General features: G+C 34.6%; 1 protein-coding gene and 1 pseudogene across 1 annotated transcript; one reads left to right on the forward strand and one right to left on the reverse strand.

Annotated features, from left to right (window-relative positions):
* Positions 1–1,262: 1,262 nt before the first annotated feature.
* LOC108334109 (plant cysteine oxidase 4) lies at positions 1,263–13,175 on the reverse strand. Its single transcript, XM_017569755.2, has 6 exons — positions 13,047–13,175; positions 12,213–12,487; positions 9,855–9,991; positions 9,603–9,750; positions 1,810–2,013; positions 1,263–1,682 (listed from the first exon to the last, which is right to left on the reverse strand). Exons 2-6 carry the CDS (start codon positions 12,313–12,315, stop codon positions 1,561–1,563), a joined length of 714 nt encoding a protein of 237 aa, XP_017425244.1. The 5' UTR covers positions 12,316–12,487; positions 13,047–13,175; the 3' UTR covers positions 1,263–1,560.
* A 5,083-nt stretch (positions 13,176–18,258) lies between these two features.
* On the forward strand, positions 18,259–24,825 carry LOC108334228 (sphingosine-1-phosphate lyase-like; annotated as a pseudogene).
* The last annotated feature ends 2,983 nt before the right edge of the window (positions 24,826–27,808 follow it).

Genomic DNA, 27,808 nt, shown 5'->3' on the forward strand with positions numbered 1-27,808 from the left:
ATATATATATATATATATTATAAAATTGATCTAGAAGTTTCCTTTATTAACATGAAATATATATTTTATAATTTCTATTTTTTTTTTCTTGTCAACATATTTGAACATTATTCAAATAATTATTGTTAGAACAAAATTAAGGTAGTTGGTTCAACTAGACAGTGGGGACAAGTTATTATATTTGTTAAGCCTTCAAAGTCATACAAAAATTTATTGCTTGTCTTTTTAAAGAAACAACAAAATCTACCTTTTAGCTAAGACTTAAATATAAACAAATTCTACGTACTTTGGCTTACAATTTTAAAAATATCATCCGATTAAATGAGATGTTATTTCAAATAAATTTATTTTATACTTGATCTCAAGTTTCAATTTAAAAAAAATGAAATTAATAGTTAAATGATTTTAACCAGCTTTCTCGAACTAGTAATTTTTTTCTTGTATTTAAGTTGAAGTATCTAATTGAACAATACTTTTAAGTTGATTGGACCTTTTATTATAATTCAGAATTTCATTATTCTCACTTCTTATTTAATGATTACTTTCGAAAATATTTATGGGAAAACACATTTTTATGCACTTTTATTGGTATTCACTCTTTTGAACACATTTCTTCTCAAATTTTATAGGTTAAAATTTAGAATGTTCAATAATGTTTAGCGCAGACTAAAGAGCATGCTAGAAAGAAAGTATATAATAATTGTTTGATTTGTTTTTTTTTTTTCTAAATATCAATGTAATGAAAGAGTAATTACATTTATAAGTGACTTCTTAGAATGACTAAGTTACAAGTATTATGTTATCTTTTAGCTAGTATTGCTTGATTATAATTATATTAGAATTTTAATCAATTTTGTAAATAGTGCTAAATAACCCACTTTAATAAATTAAAAAGATAATCTGATCCGATCCATTTAATAAAACAAAACCTATTTTAGTCTATTATTATTTTGTATGGTTACATGTCCAATCCATACGTTAAAGAAAATAAAAATTCCAAAACGAATTTAAAATATACTTTTGAAGTTTTTTTAAAAGGTAAACCAGTTATAAAAATATTTGTCAAAAGAATAAAGATTAAAATAGACGTAAGAACAGGACCAAAATTGGACGCAAATTGTGAACTCTGTTTTTCAAAATACTCAGAAAAGAAAGCAAATTTTGCAGACAGAAATCAGTATGAGAGTAACATTTTGGATGAAATTAGTTTGTCTGAACGGTGTAAATTAGAATAGAGAAGGCAAAAACACAAGGAAATTGCAAAGAGGGAATAAAAATGATACGTGGTAACTTATTGTGAATAATAAGCAAACAAAATTTAACAAGTTGACTCATGATGATTGAGGTCCCTTTTTCAAATTCCGTGACTAATCTAGTGGATTAAGGTGAGGAGGGTGACTGGAGACTACAATAGTGCATTGTTATGTACAGACCAAATGCCTAACAAAGAATAGAATTATTGTATTGGCTTTTTGAGAACTCCTTCATCAATTCCCTTAGTTGTAACCTAATGATAAAGGCCAAATTCATTTTAAGGTGAAACACAAAACAAGAAAATTTTCAAGTTCTAATAACAGGACCACTGTAAATCCCTCTCCGAATCACAAAGTCGTCAGGTGGTTGAAATTCTTCCAACCAAGTAACATCAGACACTGTAACTCCATTCAACTGAAGATTGCTGCCTGTAATTCAAATCAATGTTGGCAAACCATATGGCATGGTTAACAAAAACACAATATTTACAGTTAAAACTATCAATCATTTGGGACACAAGATAAATGAACCTGCATAGGATATAAATAAGATCACCTGGAAGGTCTTTCCTCTGTGATTTTCGGAAGTAGGTGCAGTGTCTTCCATGTTCTGAAGAATAAGGTGGAGATAATACATCAAAGATTGCACAGGGAGTCACTGCCTTAAAAGTATGTATGTTTCCTCCAAGGGTAGGATAAAGAACTGTTGTGGGAGTTGGTGCTTTCATCTCGGTATCTTTGACAAGCTTTGCAGCTCTAGCTGCCAAGAACAAATTGGTTGAGGGCAAGAAAATCAAAATTATTAATGATTAATAATCCAACCGATTCCCAAATGGGGTAAAATTTTATGAAAAAGAGAAACATGATAAATAAGACTATAAGGTAAATAACCTTTAATTTTCATAAGCAAAGGAGATAATGAAATAAAGAGTAAGTGCCTGATATCCTGAATCAAACAACTTCGGGGATGTTTGTTTTATGTCATCTTTTATTCCCAAGAATGAGAAAAGATGAATACACATTGTTATGTTTATTAGGAGGTTTTGAAATATATGACTGTGTATGTGTATTGTTGTAAATAGGGGATCAATAGGAAAATAATATCCTCATTATCTCCATATTGATTAGGAAAAAAATATCCTTACAATCTTCTTACTCATTTTAATATATTACTATTTTCTTATTTTAGAGAGTTTGATTGTTACAAATAAAGATGATAAAAATGTAATGTTTGACCATTATCGATAAAATAACTTTTTATTTTCTTACATAGTTCAAATTGGTATCTATTAGGGTAACCAATAGACCCTTGAGGATTTTGATCAAGTGTTGTTAGACAACAAAGTGCAAACATGAATAAGCTTCGTCGCTAAGATTATAGTTTTCAAACAAGTCATGTGAGTCACAAGCGCTCCGTCTAACACACAATATAGCATATTGTGTTCTCTTGCCTTGTATGATAGTAAAACATTAGTCAGACAATAAACACACAATTAAGTTAATGTTGTACAAAACGAAATTATTTATAAGCTTATTTTGTGTTGCAATGAATGTTTTCATCTTCACGTCTACCGAGAAGATCTCATACAGCTTTTGTCAACATCAAAGTTATCGAGGGACATGCTAAAGTTGTTCTACGCCAACACACATCTTGACATGCCTTATGTCAACTCTGGAAAGGCTATATGTTGTGTATGGCCCAATGTTATACTCCAATTTGGGTGAAAGCTCTATAACCAATAAGTCATGACAACTATTGTGATGTTGCTTAAAAAAGAGATAAGCATTTAATGTTGCATGGAGGACATTTAATGCATTTAAATGAACACTTGAAGCGAAGCTTCTCAATGAGTAGAATAAGATTTGCAACCACTCTTTTCTTAACTCTAAATAAAGCAGTCTTCCAAGATAAAAAAGATACAAGAGATCAAGGGTTGCGGAAACACTATCAATATTCACACTCAAAGCTTTCCAGGCTATCAATATTCACACTCAAAGCTTTCTACGCCCTAAGCTTCACAAGAACATCGTTTGTGTTTATTTAGCAAACTAGAAGACTGCATTAACCTTGAATCCATCCAAAGACGTTATCTTTGTTTAGTAAGCAAAACCTTTAGATCACCCTTTCTTTGTAAAACCCTCTTAGCCAGGAGTGGCTACTATTCCAAATAATACTTGGGTTATTAAGCTAAATGTGAGTATGTTCCAAACAATACTTTAGGTTGTTGGCCAAGAGTGGTTAAGAGTTCAAACAATACTTCGGTTATCCAGCCAAGAGTGGTTGAGTATGTTCCAAACAATACTTTAGGTTGTTGGCCAAGAGTGGTTAAGAGTTCAAACAATACTTCGGTTATCCAGCCAAGAGTGGTTGAGTTTCAAATAATTATCTATTGTAATTTCAGTGTTAGTTTGCCTAGTGAAACTTGATCAAGAACTAGACAAAGTTTGCTTTTACAGACAAACCAGTATAAAAATCTCCAACATAAACCCTTCATTATTTTATGCTTAGTTAAATTGCATGTTATTAAAGTTGTACTTACAAAAGAAAGAGAGGTTTTAACAACTAAGTGATTATCGACCACGATAGAGATCAAGATTAGAATTACATGACTCTGTCAAATGCTTCACCTAATGAACTAGGCCATGACCACTATATGGAATTCTCTCCCAGGGTGAGGCAAAGAAAACAGTCTTAAAGATGAAGGCAGATAGAAATAGCAAAGGCTGATCTCTGAGCTCTTTTTCTGATTGAATGGATCAGGCCTGTTGAACTAGAAGGGTGAGAAAGAGAAATGTAAAGAGGAAGAGATAGGATGAAATTGATTGATTGTACAGTACAGAGGATGCATAGAACAAATTACAAGTAGGTACTAACTAGACTAAGTAGGGACTACATCCTGGATGGAGTAAGAAACCATTTTATTAACTAACATGGAGTGGAACTGTTAGGACTTAGAGAGTATAGGAAAGGAGAAAAAGAATAGAGAAATAAGGAACTGCTGAGCGGTTAAGGGGGCGGGACAAATGTCTATATAAGAGGAGCTCTTTTATTGTTTTCGGGAGACAGTTAGAAACTTGGCTTGTGCAGACCGGTTTGAGTACCTGGTGAAGGAGGTTAAGCTCCTGATATCTCATTGTATTCTTGTTTCTTGATGTAAATACCATACTATACGTTGATTCAATTGCTTGTGCTATTCTTTTGACTTGAGAGAGAGAGGAAGATAGTTAGGATTCATACCTTGTTTCCTAACAAAGTGGTCCGACCTGCCAGATCCCATTTAGAGAGAAGTGCCGGATCCGCTTGGGAGGGGACTGCCGGATCAAGAAGCTGTTGGACCAAGAAGTTGCCGGATAATTGTACGGTGAGAACGAAAACGATGGAAGGAAGAATGAACGTAGTCGAGGGACGATTGGAGCACATTGAGATGGCCGTAGATGGATTGAAGGCGGAGACCACAGCGAATCGTCAAGAATCGATAGCAATGCGCAAGGACATCCAAGAACTGATTAGGTTGATGGGGGTGCGCAACAAGCAAACAGAGGAAGGTTTCGATGGGAGTCAAGGGTCTGTAAACAATAATGGTGGAAACCAGCGCGTGGATAATGGGGACAGAGATAGTGAGGGGAAGCGATCGGGGAATTTACCTAATTGGAGACGAAGGGTGGAATTACCCATTTTCAAGGGACCCGACCCCTTGAATTGGATCAGCAGGGCGGAGAAATTTTTTGAAATTTAAAAGGTTGCAGAGGAGGAGAAGATTGAACTGGCGCATATTAGCATGGAGGGAAGCGCCGGATATTGGTTCAAGTTTTGGAAAGATAAGGCAAGTAACCGAACCTGGGAGGGCCTCAAGGAGGCGTTGTTGATCTGTTTCGAGAGTCGTCACCGAGGCGGAATTTTTGAAAGAATGGTGGCGATCAGACAAACATCCACTGTAGAGGAGTACGTGAGGGAGTTTGAAGCGTTAGCCGGACAGACAAAGGAGTTTTCCGATAACCAGTTGCTGGGTTATTTTTTGGCAGGACTGCACGAGGAGTTGAGGTGTCAAATGAGGCCCCATGACCCACGTGATCTGATGACGGCAATGAGGATCACGCGCAACGTTAAGGAGGCGCTTCGTGGCCTGGGTTTGCTGGGGTGGTCTGGGGCCAAGAACCCGCCTTTATGGGGGCGATCCACCAACGGCGGAGCAGTGGTGGCGAGAACCGAAGCGGCGAGGAGTAACCCGGGGAGGACTGTCGCAACTGAGAGCGTCGGATTGATGAGGAGAGACAGCACGACGGGTAATGCGGTGAGAGAAGGAAATCCTAGGGGAAGTGATGACAGAGGAAGAAACTCGCGGAACCTTCCCTACCCAGAATTTCTGAAGCGAAGAGAAGAAGGGAGGTGTTACAGATGTAGGGGACCTTTCAGGCCAGGGCACCAATGCCCTGAGAAGAGTTTACGAATAGTGTTATTGGCTGAGGATGAAGAGGAGGACGTAGAAGAGGAGGTGGTAGAAGTGGAGCTGAAACGGATGGAGCTCTCGGCCTTCTCGGCTGGCGGAATAGGATAGCGTTGCATGAGCAGTTTCAGTTCAACCTTGGGGACAAGGTTGATCTTCAAGGGGGGAGTAATGTTAGGACTTAGAGAGTATAGGAAAGGAGAAAAAGAATAGAGAAATAAGGAACTGCTGAGCGGTTAAGGGGGCGGGACAAATGTCTATATAAGAGGAGCTCTTTTATTGTTTTCAGGAGACAGTTAGAAACTTGGCTTGTGCAGACCGGTCTGAGTACCTGGTGAAGGAGGTTAAGCTCCTGATATCTCATTGTATTCTTGTTTCTTGATGTGAATACCATACTATACGTTGATTCAATTGCTTGTGCTATTCTTTTGACTTGAGAGAGAGGAAGATAGTTAGGATTCATACCTTGTTTCCTAACAGGAACCCATTAAACTAGGTTGAAAAAGCAAAGAAATAAAAAAAAATCTAATTAAAATGGAGACTTGATGTTGCTTGAAATAGACAGAGAGTTGACTGGAACGTTGCTGGAAGTGACAACTCAAGGGAAGAGGTAATTAGAGTTGAACGATGTAGGAAGACTAGTAGTTTATGCGTTTCAATCTTTTGTAATAAGTCTTAGATAAACAAAATATGTATAGGACTTAGTTTAGAGAAGTTTCAAAGCACCTTGTACAATGAGTCAAGAAAAGTTCAAAGGTGTCAAAAACTTAGTTTAGAAGTAATTGATGATCCAAAATGATTTCAAAACTTTCGAAAACTCTCTATAATAATCAATTATCTTAAATGATAATCGATTATCCTTGACAGTTATGATAATCGATTATAACTATCAGTGATAATCGATTATCAGTGACAAATATGTCTTGATTCTTCAGTTTCTGCAATAAACGATTCTCAATTTTGGATAATCGATTATTAGTGGCAGTTATGGCTTGACTACAAAAATTCTAGACCAAATTTGTGAATGAAGCCTATAAATAGAGGGTTAGGCTTTCATTTGGAAATACAAATGCAAGAAATGAAATACTAAAATTTGAGTATTCAAGAACTCTCTGTGGAAAGGCTTTGAAAAACCTAATGTAAGTAAAGCGAGAACTTTCAATAAGTGTGATCTTGAGTGACTATTGTTGTTGCTAGGAGAAGTCATTCATCCTTTATGTGATTCAAAGGAGGTGTTCATTCCTTGTGGATTTCAAGGAAGGTGGTTCTCCATCTCTTGTGGGATTCAGAGAGGTGTCTCCATCTAGGACTCAAAGGAGGTGTTCATCCCTTGTGGATTTCAAGGGAGGTGATTTTTATCTCGTATGGCTCCAAGAGAGATGTTTTCTAAACCTTAACTTTATTCTTTGTAATTGTAAGTCTTAGTTTATTTTAGTGATTGGTTAATCCCTCTTTATAAAGATTAAAGACTAGACATAGGTTCTTTTGATCTGAACCAGTATAAAAATCACTTCTGCAAGTCTTTCTTTCCTATACTCTACTTTTCATGTTATTATTTGTAAGCGAGTTTATAAAGAGGGAAAAAAATTTTAAAAGCACAAATTTATTAAAGAAACCAATTCACCTTCTCTTGGTTTTTGTCCAAATGCAGTTGTGCGACTCTAACAGCTATGGCCTCAACTACTTGTGAATTTCTTAGGCTTAAGCAATTATTATGGAGTTACAATTTAGATTCACTCAAATGACACTTATATGTGACAATCAGGTGGCTCTTTTATATCAGTTCTAATCATGTCTTTCATAAAAGAACCAAACACATTGGGATTGGCTGTCATTTCATTCGAGAAAAGATTGTATCTGGAGACATCAAAACTGAGTTCGTTAACTCAAAATAATCAGTTAGCAGATATTTTCACTAAGTCTTTAAAGGACCGAGAATTGATTATATTTATAACAAGTTTAGTACATACGATTTATATGCATCAGCTTGACGACAAGTGTACGATATATTGCATTTTATGTTAATTAGGGAAACATAAACTTTTGCTATTGTTTGATATTGGTAGATATTATTGATATTGTTTTTAACAATATCTTTCATTTACCATATTTATGTTTGATTGCCATATATACTTGTATGATTCTTCATTATAAATATATTACCCTATGTGTGTTTTACACAAGAAAGACTAATCCTATGCCTAGTTTTACTATATTCAATACTGATGATAGCTTGTAAGATAGCCCAGGTGCAAGGGGCCCTTTATATTTTGGATTGGCAACAGCTAAGCATATCAAAACTTTTAATTCAAGCTTGAATCTGTCAAATCTTTTTGGCTTTTAAAATTGAACCATGCATTTGGTCATATCATAGTAAAACACAGAAAAAAGAAAATATTCTCTCTAATAAAGGTTGGATGGTGAAGCAATGACGCTTCTTTATGTTCATTCAGTCATGCCAGTAGAGATGTTGCATGTAATAAGATGTGCAGCATTGAGGGTTCCGAAAATAATGAGAAGGTTCACATGGTTCACATGCAGTCATCATGCCTCCAGATTTTTAGAATTAGAATTTAGTTTTCCTCAATTAGAATACATACTTTACTTTGTAATAACATGTACTTCATGACAAGATCCCAATAGTTCCCACAAGGAACATTATCTCAATCCAAAATCACACAAACTCACCGGTGGTCTAAATTTGAATAGAATATTCTTAGGCTTCGGTTACAGATATAAGGTTTCACACTGACCCCAATAACACATTGATCACTAAATTTGGGCATATAAGTATATAAGACAAACTCAATCACATCTTTGCTAATAAAGAAACCTTAGGATGAAACCAGACAAAGAAAACCTAAAATCCATGCCTTGAGATTGCTAAATGTGGGTATGTAAGACAGACAAACCACAATTCTCTTGAAAAGTTCAGTGATAACAGAACTAAAGTTTACGTTACACTAGCCCAATAAGAAAGCATAAATCCATGCTTGTAAGATGGGAATTCTTCTGTTATTCCATGTTCAGTTCATCAGCTTTATTTTTGCATGATGGGAAATGCCTTTTGTCACCAGCGAGAAATAGGTCGAGAATCCAACAACTAACAAAGAATTTTCCCCTTTTTGACTCCCATTATCCACTTCTTATTGTTAGAAGTGGACTTAAACCTAAATCAACCCCACAAAACCGACTTGTAGGGTGAGGTTTGCACCCACTTATAAAGTATGAATTGGCCTTATCTCTAGTCGATGTGGGACTTCCAACACACCCCCCTCACGCCGAGGTATATACATCTCGAGCGTGGGATTAGACATTTTTAATGGGTGGTTCGATAGCGGCCGGATAGCGGGTGGAACAATATGCCCAGCAAACAACAAATATCGCTAGGATAGACTTTAACCATGACTCTGATACCATGTTAGAAGTGGACTTAAACCTAACTCAACCCCACAAAACCGGCTTGTAGGGTGAGGTTTGCACCCACTTATAAAGTATGAATTGGCCTTATCTCTAGTTGATGTGGGACTTCCAACACTTATCATTTACCAAATTCAATCTGCCAGTTTATAATTTCTAGACAATTTTAGCTCTGCTATCATATGTTTTTAATAGTTTAGTTTTAAATGAGACCAAACACTAACATTAACAAGTTAGATATTATCTGTTGACTTTTAAAAGACAGGTCCTGGCTTTTTTCCTTTCAGTTTGATGAGAGCACAAACTCTTTTGGAGGATGATGACATGGTACCATATTGTCCTACCTCACTAATGATGATGCCATGACAGAACAAAAACATAGAAGGTAGTAACACATTCAATACTTGATGTATTCACAGGCAGGTACACTGGACAAAAAACTGTGTTGCAAAAAAAATAATATGTAAAGCCATAAAGAACAAACCTTCAGATGGATCAGTTGGACCAGGGAAATCAATCCAATCATAGGATTGAACATGCACTGAACCATATATGAGCTTGCTTAAGACTGTCATTCCAGGATGATTATGGAGAGGAATAACAGAAGAAGGGGGCATACAAAAAATTCCTATCTGATGAAGATTAAAAATATTAATCAAAATTTTGTAGCTATGCTCAAGAAATAGTGTATAAAAATTGCTGACTAAATGGTGGAGTTCTGAGAATTAAAACTAACAGAGAAGCTGTCATCTTCATACAAATGCAGGTATTTGATCGGCGGTGACTGTTGATGGTTCCCATTACATTCAGGCGACCAATTACGAACCACTTGTGCCTCCTGTTCAAGACCTACATCAGATGGCTTGATTTTTTCTGAAACATTAAATTAATGGTTATTAAAAAAATCTTAGTTAGACGGCAAAACTATAATGTAGCAAGATATGTAGAAAACCAAAAGGGAACAAAATGTGCGATACAAATTTGTGTGATATATGACTGTATTTTAAAAGACCCAGAACCGAACCAAAGATCAGAGAAAGACAATTGAAATGTTACACTAGTATTCACAGTTATAAAAGCACACTTGAACAGCCCCTAGAGCAGATTATACAATCACAATCTCTAACATTAAGTACGAGTCACAATCACATGCTTGCAAAGATTTTCGGTTAGGGTCAAAATCAGATCACAACGTCACACTAAGATAGTGCAGTCTGGATATATTGGATCTATTATCTATCTTTTAAAGCACCTGGTTGATTGTTGAGATATAACAATGGATACCAGCAGCTAGCGTAACAAGATGAGCAGTAAAAAATCATATTTCAAAAGGTAGAAATCTTTTACTGTGCATTACCATACTGATAAGCAAGAATATTAAATTAATAAATGACAAATAGAAATCTAGTTAACAGCAGAAACTTCAAAACAAAATTAATCCTTTTTGTTCACTCTCACAATCCTTAATGCAGTAAATTAGATCTTAGAATTCTTAAATGTGTATTTATTGATTATCTCCTTCATTAAAAAGGTTACAAATGTTATCACCCTAAGAGTTGTTGTGTCTTTATCACATGAGTGTGACCTTTCATGAAACAAAAAATTGTTTTTCTCACCCTAAGAGTTGTTTTTATCACATTGAACTGAAGCCGTGACAGAGGAGATGAATGCATTAGTAAGAAACTCAACATGGGAGCTTGTTGACAAACCAAAGGACAAAAAGGCCATAGGATGCAAATGGATATTTACACTGAAACTTAAGATAAATGGGTCACTAGATAGGTATAAAGCTAGACTGGTTGCAAAGGGGTACACTCAAACTTATGGAATTGACCATGAGAAGAAATTTTCTTCTACAGCAAAGATGAATACAATTCAAGTAGTTCCTGCTCTAACAACTCATTCTGAATGGGATTTGCACTAGTTGTATGTTAAAAGTGTTTTTCTTTATGGAGCTTTAGAAGAAGAATTGTACATGAAAATTCTTCTCAAATTTTAAACTCTCAATGGAAGAAACAATCTCCAAGAGTATGGTTTGGGAGATTTAAAAAAAACATTAGTTTCCTCAGAATATAAGTAAAGCCAACGTTATCATACTTTATTCATAAAGCACTCTGTTATAGGTAAACATACACTATTGTTGGTATTGCAAAAGATGATGAACAAAGAGATTGGCTTTAAAGGAAAAATTGGCAGCCCTTGTACTTGCTCTCCTCAAAGAAACAAGCAGGGATGTAGAATCTCAGAATTTCCTATTGAGCAAAATCATAGAATTGGAAGTGAAGAGAGCTCTCTTTTGGAAAAAACTCAATATCATGCAGTTACAGTGGTAGGTCAGTTTATGCATGATATGATAGAAAGCCACGAGCAAGCCAAGCCTAGGAAAAAGGCTGCTCTTCAGGATTGAAGACACTTTGATCCTACTGATGCAGACTACGTAGGTTTTGTTGTTGACAAAAAATATCTACGTATGGGTACTATATGTATCTGGGAGAAAGCCAACTGACTTGGAGAAGCAAAAAACATGACAGAATATCTCATTTTAGTGTAGAATGTGAATTTTAAGATCCTGCTCAAGGTGTGGGAAGGAGTTTGGATCAAAATCACACTTGATGACATTAAAATAAAGGTCGACAATTGTACTCTCATAACAAGTCAGCATAATTCAGTCCAACGTACTAAAACCCAACATTTGAAATTGACAAACACATAACATATATTTTCACTCAAGGGATTTTTCAAGACAAATTCCAAGATATTGTAGACAAGATGGAAATGATTGATATTCATGCACCAACTTAAGACAGAGTGTTGTAAACAATAGATTATTAAGATAAAAAGAATTCAATATCTCCACAGTTAGGAAAAAGTACATCAGACTCTTCCTATTCATTTGAATATATTTTTATTTCCTTATTTTAAAGATTTTGATTATTACAAATAGAGAGGTGAGAAAGTAATTGGCCTCATTGCTACCAATAAAATAATTTTTTATTTTCTTATATAGTTCAAGTAATACAAAATATACATGCATACACACACACATATATATATAGAGAGAGAGGTAACTGACAGGCAAAATCCAACAACATACCTAACTTCTCGCGAACTTTTGTAACAGCCTCTTCAGAGACAGGTCCATCTGGCGAAAAGGAAGCCTTGCACAACCTATAAAGTCTCTGTATATAATATGGCATCTTGTAAAGGTGTGATCGATTAGTCTACTGATAACACCTTGCAAGGAGCTTAAAGATTGCAATAGGGACTGGATATACAATTGGATAATAACTGTATTTTAGTCTCAAACCAACGGTAATGAATCTGAATAGCTGCAGATGATCCCTCACAGCAAATCTAATTACGGGCCTACTGAACAACAAAAGAGCCACACCACAGCCAAAAATAAATGAGTTTCGCTTCATAGACATCACAACAAGTCTAATAGCAAACCACTTTACGATCTAAATATACAATTAGGGCAGCATATGATTCATCCAAAAACACTGAGATTCAATAGTATTATGCTCTATGGTCTCCCCAAATAAATATCAAAAGAAGCTAAAACCTCCATTTTTCTCATACAAATCAAAAAACCCACAAGCTTTGCACAGACTAAAAAACAAAACCCTACATTATTTCTTTATTTCCACTCATCAAAACAGCACTTCACAATCGAATGCGACGTTTGAATAATAAAACGCCCATCTTTTCCATAGCATACACTGTTAAATGAGGGGAATCTTTGGCAGAACAGCGAACCAAAAATGGAAAATTAGAGAGCGACCCAATAACAAATATGAGATGAAAAGGCATAAAAAATAAGTCTTGGATGAGAACCACAAATGGAGCACCAGATTCCGATTATAGAAACGGGGAAAAAAGCAACAACAAAAAAACATGGATGGAAGTTGCAGAAAGGGAAGCGAACCTGGGAAAACCATGGAGAAGAAGGTTTAGGGGTAGTGTACAGAAGCGGATGAAGAATGAGGAAGTTGAAGTATGGAAGAATGGGTACAAAAGAAAGTAAATAAACGATGAAGGGAAAAGAGTTAAAGAAGGTTAAAAAATGAAGAAACGCGATTAATTAAAGATGCCCAAGGAAGATCTTCAACACGTCATCATCACGCACTGTTTTTTATTTATTTTTCGTTTTTAATTTCGTGGTCAAGTAATCGCAGTTTTTAAACTAATGTTTTACAAAACATGAAGATTTTTTTGTTTTTTTAGACAAAAGAAAGTGTTAAAATTAGAATTTAAAGTAATGTTTACAAAACATGAAGTTTTTTTTTTAGGACAAAAGAAAGTGTTAATTAGAAAAACCTCGCTGTATTACTACCAAAACACTTATAACATCCAAGAAAAAAACTACATAAAAAATTACTGTATGTAGTTTTGCTTAGTCACACTTTCTCAACACAATATTGAGATTTAGAACATCTCTAGTAATGTAATCTATTTTGGGTTCTTAATGCAAATTTGTGTGGTCCCTCTTACATAAATTTTCTTTTCTTTTTGTCCTAATAAAAATAACCTAAATTGGATTTTTATTTTTGTTGGTCCCTTCATTTTCTTGATTAAGAACATCTTTAACGATTTATTCTTTAAGAATTGATTATAAAAGACTAAGAACATTTAAGAACCATTATTGGAGAAGATTTTAAAAGAATCTCTAGAATGGTTTATTTTCGATTGAGATTTTAGTTCATAAAAATATCAAATTACTATTTTTTATTCATATATGAAGTTAAAGTTTTGAAAAAAAAATATTATATATTGGATCGTTTTGCTTTAATTGAAGTATAATGTCTTGATTTAGAAGTGTTTGGTGGTTGTAATTTGATTAAACTTTTTATTAAAAGTGCATATAAATTAAATATAAAAAATGTACATTGTTTCATTTGATTTAGTTTGAAATAGGAGAAAAATTCAACTAAAACAAATTAATTTAGCTTTTTTTGTGATTTTTAAATTTTAATGTTAAGTTTTTTTTTTATGGGTCAAATATATTTTTGATAATAAAGTTATATTTTGTTTTCTTTTATATTTTATAAAGATATATAAAAGGTTTTCGATCACAAATGACTGCTAACGATATTAGAGTCATTTTTTTCTCTATAAACTCTTTTCATTTCAATGGCTTGAACACTAAAGATAAAACGATTTCATAATATATAAATGGGTACAGATCTTACCTTACAAGTTGATTTTATAAGGTTGAGACTTAAAGCTTAGCTTTTAAGATTATATCATAGCCATACTTTTTCAATCCAACCTACCTATTATTTAATGGGGTCTTGTTGTATATTTTAGATGTCACTAAAGCCTTACTTTTTCAATGCAATCTACCAACCACATTTTGGTGTTTTGTTGCACATGTTTTTCTATCAATTGCATTTTTAGACCATTACTTACTAATATGACACCTTATGAAAAACATTAAAATAAACTTTGTGATATTTATCTTTTATGTGTGTTTGGTTGCTCTTGCTACTCTAACACTCCCACTTTGCACAAATTTTTTTTTGACAATCATGTTGTTCTTCGCATCTTCCTTGGTTTTAAGCCTCACACAAAAAGTTACATTTTTCTCAATCTTAAAAATCACAACATTCATGTTTCTAAAAACACTATTTTTATGAAAATCATTTTCCATACCATTATAATCTCACTCAACATGAAGATGAAAACAATTTGTCTTTACCTATACCTCACAATTATACTCAAACATGTGATGATATTGTTCCTATTAGTATTAATGTTGCTAATAATATTGTTGTCCCACCTATTGTTGTCAAAAACCTCACAAAGATTGTCGATCCTACACCCTGACATCCCACTCACCTTAGAAGACAATTTGCATATCTTGATGACTTCTAAGTCACTATCATCATTCATAACACAATTATAGGAGTTGGTATCGCGCATCGGAATGTTTAAAAGGTGTGTTCAAACACAAACCAAGAGGGGATGGGTGAATTGGTTCTATTAAAAATTTAGTTTTTCCTTTACAAATTTCTTTGAAGAGAATAAAGTAAAGTAAAGAAAGGATGCGAAGATTTACACAAGCAATTTTTATATTAGTTCGAATCAAAAGGTTTTACGTTCAATTGTTAATCATTCTAAAAGAAGTTATTAACATTTCACTAAAAATAGTTTAATGATACAATTGAAATGAGAAAAAGATGAAATAGAAAACACCTTTCTTAGTTGATAAGAGATAAACTGTTGAGATTGTTGATAGAAGGAGCATTAATTTAGCTGAACCCACAATCTCAGTGATATATGAGTTTTTGATGATGACAACACATAATTAATAACACACATGTATTTGGTGTTACATGTTTTATGCTTACATGTTATATGCATTTTTGAGAACATGATTGTGTTGTTCATTGCATTTCACTGTGTTATATATGTGATTTTATACATGAATGCATGACACATGTTTTTGGAAAAGAAAAACCACAAACACTTTTGTTGAACTTAAATTGTGTGGCAAAACAACAGTTTTAAGTCGATTTCATTATGGGGTGAGTCGATTAAAACTCGTGTATTTGCACAAACTTTTTCAAGTCTGATGTGAGAGTTTTTCAAAGAGAAAAGTTTTCAAAATTGTTTTACTCTGTTATAAAGTCGATTACATGCGTGTTGCATTTGACTGAGTTTGTTATGTTTTGAATAATTGTTAATGCTTAATATAACTGTCACAACGGCTATATTTTTAAATATGTTGACCAAGAATTAAATGAAATTCAACTGCATTAATTGTACATTCAATTAACTACATTGATTGTTGCTAACTGCAATAACATAATTGTTATATTCGACTACATTAGTAACTTAGTCGATTAAAATGCGTCAGAGTTGTGTTTATCTATAAATTGACGCGAATTTGATTTTTGTAAGAACTTTTGTGAATCTAAAAATTTGTGATATCTTTTGCAGAAAGTGCATTCTTACAGAAAGAGCGAAAAAGCTCCAAGAAACAAGAAGTGACCGTGGTGATCATCTACTTGTGGATTCTTGAAAAGCAAGTTAACTGCACGTACAAAGGTTGATCAAATCTACATATTGGGTGTAACTGAGAGATCAGAGGCTACAATCTTGTGAAGATTGGATTGAGGTTCCCTGTTGTGATTACAGGAAGAAGAGCGTGTTGCGTTCTTAACTTTAAGGGTGGCTCAAAGGGTTTGAACTGCAGGAGAGGAAATTCTTGCTGCTAGTCTGTTTGTATACTGCCTATATTTTGATTAGAGGGTTAGAGAGGTGTTTTATATTTTTGACGTGAGGTCGCTATAAAAGCCTTATTGTAAAAACCTTGATCATTATAGTGCATTGGCTTCCTGTGGTTGGAAGGACACTGGATGTAGGCTTGGCCGAACTAGTATAAAAACTCAGTGTTTGATCTTTCTATCCATACACTCTTTTATTCAGTCGACTTCTTACTGTATTCAACCGATTTAATTTCTGCTGCATAAACAAGTCTTTTACCTTGCGTTTCAAGAAAGTCATAAAGGCATCATTTTTGGTGAAAAATATTTTGAAAGTTTTAAATTTTATTCACCAATTCAACCCCCCCCCCCCCCTCCCCCTCTTGGTGTGAGAAATTTAGCCATTCTTTTTTTAACATAAACAAACACCTTCCCTCGACACATGATGGAATAAACAACTTGAATCAGCTTGCTAGAGAACCGCTACCACCTTAGACACACTAAGATAAGCTTCTCCTACTTCAAGCACTTGATCAAGCACACTTAAACAGTTAGAGCTTCATTAGAACCAGTTTTGTACTTTATAATATTTTAGGTAACCTTTTAAGAGTTGTGGAGAACTCTATTTATAACCCAAGGTTCGAGCAGAGTCAAAAACTGAAAAGCCAACTCCCAACTGCTAGTAATAATCGATTATCAAAAGTGATAATCAATTATTTTTTACCGTTATAAGGTTTTTAAAATAGTGATAATCGATTATCCTTAGTGATAATCGATTATTGTCGAACCCTGAACAATCATAACTTTCGGTGATAATCTATTATCCTTAATGATAATCAATTATTGCTGAATAATAGATTATCACCGAATTGAAGTGTTTTTCCCATTTTACACATGATAATCGATTATCCCCTTTGGTAATCGATTATTGCCGCAATGAAACTATACTAAAAAGAAAGTTACAAGGCTTTTAATGGTTTACAAGTGAAAATGAAAGCATAATACAAAGGTTTCTACAAAAAATGCTTTAACAATGTATGTAAAGAATTCTTCAAGTCTTCAAGTACATCATCATCAAAATCTCTTCAAAATATCAATGTTTTTCATCAGTAACAATCTCCCCCTTTTTGTTAATGATCAAAAACATCTTTGTTAAAGGCACTTTTAAGACCTAAGAAAATGTAGAGTTTATAAATAAGACTTGAGTATGTTTTATTAAAATCTGCATGAGTTCACAAGGTGTTGTGTAGCTTAATTGGTGTGCAATTCTTGAGTAAAATATAAAGTTATATGTTATTTATTTATTTTGTTGATATGAGTGTAACACATGTTATTGTATGATTGTTAAATTTATGATGTCCTGCATTTTCAATGTGATGTGTTGGTTTGTTGGTAGAGATGGTTATTTAGGATTGAATGAATATGAGTTCAAATCCTAGGAGAAGCTTTATAATTGACTAAGGTATGAGAAGCTTTCCTTTATTTTATTGTATGATGATTTTGGGAATATCTTTGGAAGTATTGAAAGCTTACCTTATGTAATTATCTATTCATTTGATTCATGGTAATTTTGAATGTCTTGAATGATTCATTCGGGTGGATGTGATTGTATGGAAGAATTGTGAATTTTGATAGTATTTACATCATAAATGTTGATTCTCTTTTTTGTTTATATATAGAAATCTTTTAATGCGTTGAAAGTAAATTAAATGAAAATGGGAAAACATTAAAGAAATCATAAACTATGGAGTTGTGATTAGTTTCTTTTTAATTATATTTAGAAATAAATCAAGAATTAGGAGTTATGTTAATTAAAATTAGAAACAATCTTGAGTTAACTAACGTGAATCTTTATTTTGTAAAAGGAAGAAACGATTTAAATAAATAAGAATGAATGGTTGCAGAGTGGGAAGATAGTCCTAAGTTATCTTTGATTAATCTGGAAAGGGAAATTACGAGAGGATACATTGGGTAGGGTTTCACTTATTAAATAAAAGTTTCATAATTAATTCTAAAATCTTAATTCACATTAGGATGAAACCCTAAGTTAAATTCTTAATCAGAATATTTCCCCAACCTTAAGTTTCTTTCTCGCGGTCCACCCAATCCTGGGTTTTTCCCTTGTCTCGAGCAATGGCAGAAGCCTCGTGGCGGCGAGGACGACGGAGCTATGGAGGCACGACGCAGGTGGCGTTTTCGCCTTCTCTGGTGGTTGGCGGTGTGTTTGCGAGGCATCTTCTTTTCCTCTCCCTTGTTCAACTTTGCAGAATCTTCTTCTTCCTTGTTTTTCTGGTTTTGGGTTCGCATCACAAGGAGCGAGGGTTTCTTTCCTCTTCTCTTTCTCAGTTCTGGGTGGGCTTTTTGCAGGTAGTACGCGAACTCCTTCCTCCGAGACGCATGACTTCGTTTTTCGGCGTCTCTCGTATCACGAGAGTCTCAGTTAGAGGCGTCTTCCAATGGCAAGCGCGACGGTTCGTGACGCAAGGATCTCGTCCGCTAGTGTCTTCACGGTGAGGGTTTCGAATGGGATTTAGGGGCTTTATGTCCGCGCGTGAGGCTCGCGATTTGGGGTTTCCTTCTTGGATTTGTTCTGTTTGTTTCTTCTCTACAGGATTGGTGGTGGGAGCTTAAGTTCTCGATCTTGCGTTTGGTGTTCGCCTTTTCGTCTTGGGTGTGAGAGGGGGTTCTGTTTTTGGAGAATTTTTTATCTCGCGTTTGGGGGTTAGGGTTCTTAGTGAGTTTTATTCGTGTATTGAAGTTATGTTTCTTGTTGTTCTGGATATCCCGTGGTGGTTCTGGGTTTCCGTGGTGGTTGTTGGTGGTTGCACGAGCGGCGGCAATGTAGGTGCTGATCGGTGCGGCCATGGATGTTGCGATGGTTGATAAAAATGATTTGGCGTGTAAAATTAGCTACACTAGCTTTATAGGGATATGTTTTGCAATGGCTAAATAGGATAAACCTTATCACCAGGGGCTCGTACGCGAGCTCATGGAAATATTTCAAAGGACATTTTGATCCAGCTTCGTACTTCTCACTACTTTAGAGAACTGCTGCTTAAGTTCCAACGGCTTAAGCAAGGTAGACAAAGTGTGGAGGAGTATGCACGCGAGCTTGAAGTTCCGCGAGCTTGAAGTTCTCATACATTGTATTAATACTAAAGAAAATGATCATGAACAATTAGATTTATTAGTGGACTCAATAGAAACATTCAAGATGTTGTGAAACTTTATGATGAGACTTTAGATGTAGTGTTCATAGGGTCATGAAAGTCGAGAAGAAACTCTTGCAAAAAGAAGTTTTTCACAGCAAAATTTCAAACTCTTCAAAAGATGTTTTCTACAAATCTTCATCATCAAATGATAAAGCCAAGGATGTTTCTAAGGAGCCTACTAACAAATTTTGTCCTCATTCTCTTTCTAACCATTCCTCTTCCCAACCTACATCCCCTTCTAGACCAAGTCACATTAAATGTTTTAAATGCTTAGGACATGGTCATAGAGCGTCTGCCTGCCCCACCAAAAAGGTAACATGCATTAAGGGTGAAGCAATTATCACTAATGAGTTTACATCTTCCTTACCTTCACTAGTGCAAAATAGACTTTTTATAGTGTTTGTTTATACCTGTTCAAATTCATCAAGTGTAAAAAATGATGCGGTGGCATAATGGTAAATAAAGAGAACTTTTTTACACCAGTTACTCTAAAAATAGGTATAAAAAATAATATGGTGGCAATATCAAAATAAATAATTCTACACCAGTTACACTTAGAACCAATGTAGAAAATAGTTTTTACACCTATTTTACTTAGAACTGGTGTGAAATATTAAATGTTCTACCCACTCCTTCTATTCCTGCTTCACTCTACGCGCATCTTCTTTTTTTCTCTTAGTTCTCTCTGCATTTCTTCATCTTTGCTTCACATCTTCTCTTAGTTCTTTCTGGCGCGTCTTCTTCTCTTCACAAGCTCCTTTGCATTGAGGGCGGAGTTCAAAACCGCCAACGCCGCGACTCTTCCCGATCGACTGCTCGTCAAAACTCTCGTGCTCTTGGACCGTGACTCCTCTAGAAGGTTAAATCTTCTTTTTTGCTATGTTTGGGCGATTAGGGTTCCGCGACAACACAAGAATGAAATTTAATGTGTGCATATGCTCTGTTTTCTTATATCTAGCAATATAACCTACGTGTTGTGATGTTGCTAATTTTGGTCAAATGTTAAATTCTGAGCAATTTGTCTTGGGATGCCCTGGTACAGTGTATGTTCGTAATACTTAGACTGGCGAGTACTATATTTTTTTAATGTATTTATTGTTTATTTCTTGCAGCTACATTGGAGGAAGTGAATCCGATGGACATTCTTTTGTGATAAACGAGGCATGTTCAATGTTAGTGACACTCAGAGTTTTCAGCTATATTTTATGTTTGTGATAATATGATTGTTTAATACATTGTTTGACAATTATTATCTACTCTATATATTCTTCTAGATAGATGGATTTTTACATAGATTAATGGTTTTGTAACTGATTAAAGTTTCTGTATACCTACTCCAAAGTACCTTAGTTTATTTGCTTTAGGAGCTGGGAGCATTATCAGTTTATGTATTTTGTTTCCTTATCGTCAATCTTGTTTCTGACTAAGATCTGGGCATTGTAGGAAGCTTTCCTTATTGTTTGAACTTGAAGATATTTAAAGCATGCTTTTGGTTAAGTCTTCCAGTTTTGCCAATCAGAACTGGACATGATTCCTCTTTGCTACTCAGATCATTACATGATTACATCATAATCTGGACTAGTTCAATAGATTATGAGTCTCATAGACAAGTTCCAAAATAATTTGGATTTTGTGATATTCTTTAAGGTTATAGTCATGCCCATTAGCTTGGTTGTTGATATAGTTGTATGCATGCATTGAACAATTCACATTGATGAAATTTCAGGTTTGCACATACCAATCCCCTGCATTTGGATGTATTCAAGAGTGTTGCACGCTTTGAAGCAGAAGTGGTTGCAATGACAACGACACTTCTTGGAAGTAAGGAAAATAGTTCTGGAGGATAAATATGTGGCAACATGACATCAGGCGGGACTGAAAGTATACTATTAGCCGTCAAAACATCTCGTGACTATATGAAATCTAAAAAAGGAATTACAATACCTGAAATGTATGTCACCAATAATGCATTATTATATACTTGGTAAATTATCATTTTTAATATATTTTTAAACTACCAAATTATAGGATTATTCCCTTGTCTGGACACTCAGCATATGACAAGGCTGCACATTATTTTAATATCAAACTATGGCGTGTACCAGTTGACAAGAATTTTCAAGCGGATCTAAAAGCGATTCGACGCCATATTAACAAAAATACCATCATGGTATGAAGGTTACTTTTCCTTATTCTAAAGATTCAAAATTCTATTTGTTAAGGTACACGACCTGCTAATATATTCAATTCTTACTGCCAAATGAATTTAATATCATGATAAACCAGATTGTTGGGTCTGCTCCTGGGTTTCCTCATGGAATAATTGACCCCATCGAATTAAGTTTTTTCATCTAATCTTGAAAAAAATATATATATTCAACTTTCTTGCTCAATTACAAAATGCATATAATTTGCCTATTTCTTCCATAGGAACTTGGTCATTTGGCATCAAGCTTTGGTATTTGTTTCCATGTGGATCTTTGCCTTGGTGGCTTTGTATTACCATTTGCTCGTGAGCTTGGGTGTAGTTGGCATGACTTATTTTATATTACTGAACCATCATTCAGTGTTGTTGTCTGTTACCTTTGCTTTTATATTCACCTTGTCATTGTTTTATGTGTTATATACTTTCCTTCTTGAATCTGATCTTTGGCACATAATCCATCAATTTATTACTACTTGTTGCAACTTCTTTTCAGTACTAATGTAAGTGACTCATGTTCAACTAATTCTTTCCCAGGTACCCCATTCCACCTTTTGATTTCTCTGTTAAAGGAGTTTCTCCAATATCAGTGGATGTACATAAATATGGTTTAGCTCCCAAAGGAACAAGTATAGTTCTTTATAGAAACCATGAAATTAGAAAGGTAAGGGAATTATTTACTCAAAAATGCTTAGGGCAGTAACTGAAATTATTTGTAGTCTTTTTAGTTTATACCTAAATTATAAACTGGTTACTTAATATTTTTATTGTTAACTTGAGCAACTTTTTGGAAACATCTCACAGAATATGACATCCCCTAATGTTTGGAAAGTGTGCTATATTTCAAACTCTTTTTTTCTCTTTCCTTGAGTTGGTATTCATCAATACTATGAAAATAGAAATTAGCATATCATATTTGATTATCGGTGTTTCTACCTCAAACTCTAGTTTTTTTCTAGTGAAAAGGTCATTTTACAGACGATATGTTGCATCATAGAATCTGACTTATGATTTATCTTGGCTCTTGGTCATAGCATGGTGGACATCATAAGCCAAATGATTTAATTTCAAGAGTTCTATCTCTTTCTCTTCCTTAGGAAATCATGAAGAGTTGGTAGATGAAACATTTTTGCATTTCTTCTTACTTTAAGGATATAGGAGAAAAAAACTTTCTTTTTTTGAATACAATTATAGAGACAGGAGTTAGAAGACAAATGATATAACAGGGCAAGCCCTTTGGCTCATGAACATTAAAGCAGTTGTCAATTAACTGAAATTCAAGTACATCATTTTTCATATGTATATTCCTTAAAATCACCCCTCTCGAGTCATAGTGCATCTCATGTCCAATTCTTAAAATTTTAATAGAATCAAAACTATTTCAAGTTTATAGCCTTTGTGAACATATGAAATTTCATTTATAGGAAAGCGTATTAACAAAAAAGTAATTGTGTTGTTTGTGTGAGACAGTTCTCCGATTTTGTGATGAGAAAACTATTTAAAAAAAGTGTAAACCATCTTATTTTTGCAACGTAAAACAACTATTTAACCATGTGGGTTTTGCTCATGGTTGTTTCCGTGGGAGTTTTTATTCTAGTAATTAAAGATAGTGGATAGTCATTTATCTTTCTGGGGAAATCTTTTTGTCTCTTGGAATAATTCCCTTACTGTTTTCTTACTAATTATTGTTAAATTATCAACGTCACAGTTACCGAGTGGTATGGTGGGTTGTATGTGCTCCAACCATAGCTGGAAGCAGGCCTGGAAGTCTAATTGCGGGTGTGTGGGCAACAATGATTTCTCTAGGGAAAGAAGGTTATTGTCCACAACCTCTCTGTTATGCTTCGACATAATAATTTGATTTCCCTTTCTGCTAACTCTGATCCACACAAATGTATGATGTACGAAAAAATTCTGGTGTGTTATGTTCTTCAGGTTACTTGAAAAATACAAAAGCAATTATGGAAGGGTCAATAAGAATACAGAAAGGGTGAGATACTGCTTCTCTTTCTTTTTGTATGTATAATGTTGTGCCTTTTATATAAGTTTTTAATGTAATGATTGTGTTATATCTACAGCATAGAGGAGATTGGTGAGTTGTTTATTGTTGGAAACCTTGACATGTCATAAAGGATGTTCGGGAGCAATGGACTGCATTTTTTTTAACTATTTGTAAATTATTAGATGTTTCAATGTTACATTTTGAGTTTAATAACTATTTTATGTGTAACTGTGTTAAGTAAGTATGTTAGGTAAATATATTTAGGAACTTTGTTAGGTAAATATTACATTTGGATGTGTTAATAGAAACAATATTGTTAGGTAAATCTGGGATTGAATTTTTTGCAGGTCTGGATATGGATAGTAGCACATACAAATCAAATATTTAAAAAAAAAGTCACTTTTACACCAGTTAAAGCCACATTAGGTATAAAAAGTCTTGTTTTTTCACACCGGTTATAACATCATCAAGTATAAAAATGAGTTTCTTTTGTACCTGTTCTGTTACCAGTAGGTATAAAAGTGAGTTTTTTTAATAAGAGAGACGAATTTTTTATACATGATCCCATAATATCAGGTGTAAATATCAAACTTTTATACCTATTACAGAAATAATCGGTGTAAAAAATTAAACTTTTATATTGATTCTAGAACCGGTGTAAAAGGATGAAAACTTTTTATACCCCATACATCTATAGCTACTTAAAAACAGGTATAAAAAACCTTTTTAACAAATATATAAAACCTTTTTTGACATAGTGTTTCACCAACTTATAACTCTTCTTTCTCATCAAGTGATTCAAAAGAGAAGGTCATGCTTAATTGTTTCAATAAGGTCTTACACGATAGAAAAGAGGAGAGAGTAAAAGAAGAATATGCGAAAAAAGAAAGAGAGGAGAGAGAGCAAAGAAAGACAAAGAAGACCTTGTGAGTGATAACGGTAATTCTTACCATTATCTGTGGTGCAATTTTCTTACCAAATCAACTCTCTTGAAGCCTGAAACCTGTTTAATCCTCTCCTTTATCTAACTTTGTGAATAAGATTAGCTTAGGTTACACTTAGGGGTGTTTATCACTAATTTCCTGAAGGTTTGTAGGCAAATTGTGTGCATTGGAAGAGCATGAAAACTATCAAGAGCTGGAATCCAGGAAAAGCTGCAAAAAGCAAGTGATTAGAAGGCACATGAAGACCTTCTCACGCCGGGCGCCTCATAAAGTGGGGTCGAGCCCTATCTATTTCGCAGTTCTCACACCAGGCGCCCCATGGAGGGTGCTGGGCGTGGTTGGCTTTGTTTTTATCACGCCAGGCGCCCAGGAAGGGGGTTGGGCGCCATTCTCGGCACAACCCTTGCGTCAGGCGCCCCAGAGAAGGGGGTCGGGCGCGACACTTGCTGATGTGGCACCCTAGACCTATTTAAGGCTCCCATGCAACGAGTGGTGGATCTTCTTGGCGGCTGAAGCACGAAAACACCATTTTGGACCTTTGGGAGCTGGTTTTGGGCAGTGGGAACTCTCCATTCATCCTCCTTGGGTCTTCATCTCTTCCATTGTAAGCTCAAGCTCTCCATGACAATGGAGAACTAAGTTCATTTTGTTGGGGAATGATGTAACTATGAAACTCTCTTGTAAATGCACTTGTTTTGAATGAATACAAGCTTCTTTCATTTATTGTGAATATTTATTTCCTTCTCTTAAAGCTTGTTGTGACTTGATCAACCATAGCTGATTCTTTGGTTTGCTTAATATTGGGAAATATTGGGTGAACCTTGAACTGGACTAAACACCTAAAGGAAATTGTATCTAGGGATAGAGTTTGGACCTTTAGTTGTCTTAAACCTCTTTTCTTAATGCAAATGAACTTGTTAGGTTGCCAAGGGATTGGAATTTAATTAGTAAATCTAGGCTCTCTCTACCAAGGGATTGAGTTTAAGTAACTTAGTAGGTTGACATAAACATTTAAATGAAGAAGTAGTGATGTGCATTTGCATGAGAGTGTAGTAGGTAAAATCATTCTCTAATATTTCCATTCCATATCATCTTTAATCATCTCATTTCCAAGTGTTTTAACCCCAAAAAGTTCAATTTACAACTTATGCATTATGTTTATTTTTATTGCACCGAAATTACATTAAATGGAATCATTCGTTAGTCTAAATTAGTTAGAAAATTATACGATTGTAAAGTGTAATACAAGTCTCTTGGGATATGATATCCGGTCTTACCGGTTTGTTACTTAAAACGATTTGGTACACTGGCCAATGAGTTAACAGTGAGAGAAAAGGAGAAGGAAAACGTCCTACGTACACAGAAAGTGCTACTAAAGGAACCTTCCACTCCCATCATTCTATAGGATTCAAACAAATTTAGGGGAGTTTTTCCATCCTTCCACTTTTCTCCAATTATTAAGCTTTCTTCTTTTTTAAAAAACTTTTGTGAAAATATCCCACCTTTCTCATCTCTTATTACCACTTCTTCACACATCATTTCCAACCCACATCTTGAGTTAATGTATTCTTTTCTACACTTAACTCAAGACAAAATTAAAAGTTTTTCTAAAGAAGGATTTTTAGTTTTCCCTAAGAAAATAAATCCAATTTCAAAGACCCATTCTATCAATATTTCTTTTATATATTCATTGATTGGTCAACATAAATTCATTCACAAAATGTTTGATGATTTTTGCAAGTTAACATTTGATCCAGGAGGAGTTCCTTTGGTTTATACACGAAATAAGCCACTAATCTCTCTTTGTTGCAGGTTTTTCAAGATTCGAGGTCGAATCCTCTCCAACCTGGGGGGGATGATATGATCATAGATGGGGCAACAATGAAGAGTTTTCAAAGTGACAACAAGCATAAAAAAGAATAGAATAGGTTTCATTGGCTTGTATTTGCCATTTTTGTTCTTTCCTTATTTTTAGTTGTAGAGAAGCTTATAAACTCTTCTTTTCTTTATAGTACAAGCAATGTGGGACTTCACATAGCTTGGACTTAAAAGAAAAGAAGAATAAATAGGCTTTCTCCTTTTGTTCCTTGTAGTGCAAGTAAACATGCATAGTTTGTAGCTTTTGAATTCTAGACTTGCTAGGAAGCTTATAAACCCTTTAGGAATGGAAGATTTAAGAGATGTGGGACTAAGATTCCTTGGAGATGCTGCTGGTCAGCTTGGGAAGCACTCTAAGTCCCACATCCCTTAAAACTTGCCACTTAATCCATCCTAGAGGTTGTATAAGAAGCCTAGGGGTCTCCTTTTGTAGAAACCTTTGAATGAATGAACTTTTAAGAGTGAATTGCAATCTTGCTTTTCTTCTTAGAGATAGTGATCTGTCTCTTAGTCAATTTTGAGATCTTATCTTGATGCAAATCAAGTGGCGATCCAACTCCCGACACTTATCTTGGAATCCTCTTCAAGTGGCGTGCCTACAACACCTAAGTTTTCCATTTCTTCTCTCTTATTCGTTTTTAATTCAATTCCATTCTTAATTCTCATTAGTTTACTCTTCTCTAAGCATGTACTTCCCCATCAGATAGACCAAAGTCCTTCGTGATGATGTTGGGAATTCATAGTGACGATGTGTTTGGAGATGATGTTGATAAGGATGACGTTGATAGTATAGTCATGATATAGTTAATGAGGATGTTGATGATATCATGGGGTGAAAAGGATTATGTTAGTAGGATAGTGTTGTAGATGATTGATTTGTTATTAAGTTGTGCTTGTTTCCTGTGTACAAATTTTATTGTCATTGGTTGTGCTATGGTAGCTTACCCATATTTGTTTATGTTGTGGTTGTGTGTGTGTTTTGCGATGATCGTATGCCATTTTGTTATACGGGAGCAGAGAATGTTACAGATGCTCCAGATGCATGATAGAGACGCGAGGGTGGGAAGAAGACTTGGGTTATTTAAAGCTTTTGTGCTAAATTTTAGAAACAATGTAATTGGGTTTGCTTTATTTCGTTTTGATTTTCGGTATTATATAAGTTGATTTCTGCAATGATATTATGATTTTAAAAATTTTAAATTTTACTCTTAATCGGGGCATCCTAAAATCAGGATGTTAC

This window comes from Vigna angularis, chromosome 11, assembly GCF_016808095.1.
Source record: "Vigna angularis cultivar LongXiaoDou No.4 chromosome 11, ASM1680809v1, whole genome shotgun sequence".
Lineage (NCBI taxonomy): Eukaryota > Viridiplantae > Streptophyta > Magnoliopsida > Fabales > Fabaceae > Vigna > Vigna angularis.

Coding starts and splice junctions, on each gene's coding strand:
- LOC108334109 (XM_017569755.2), bottom strand. CDS start 12,315: ATGCCATATTATATACAGAGACTTTATAGGTTGTGCAAGGCTTCCTTT. Junction 9,992..12,212: donor AAAAGTTCGCGAGAAGTTAG/GTATGTTGTTGG, acceptor TTAATGTTTCAG/AAAAAATCAAGCCATCTGAT. Junction 1,683..1,809: donor ACAGAGGAAAGACCTTCCAG/GTGATCTTATTT, acceptor TTTGAATTACAG/GCAGCAATCTTCAGTTGAAT.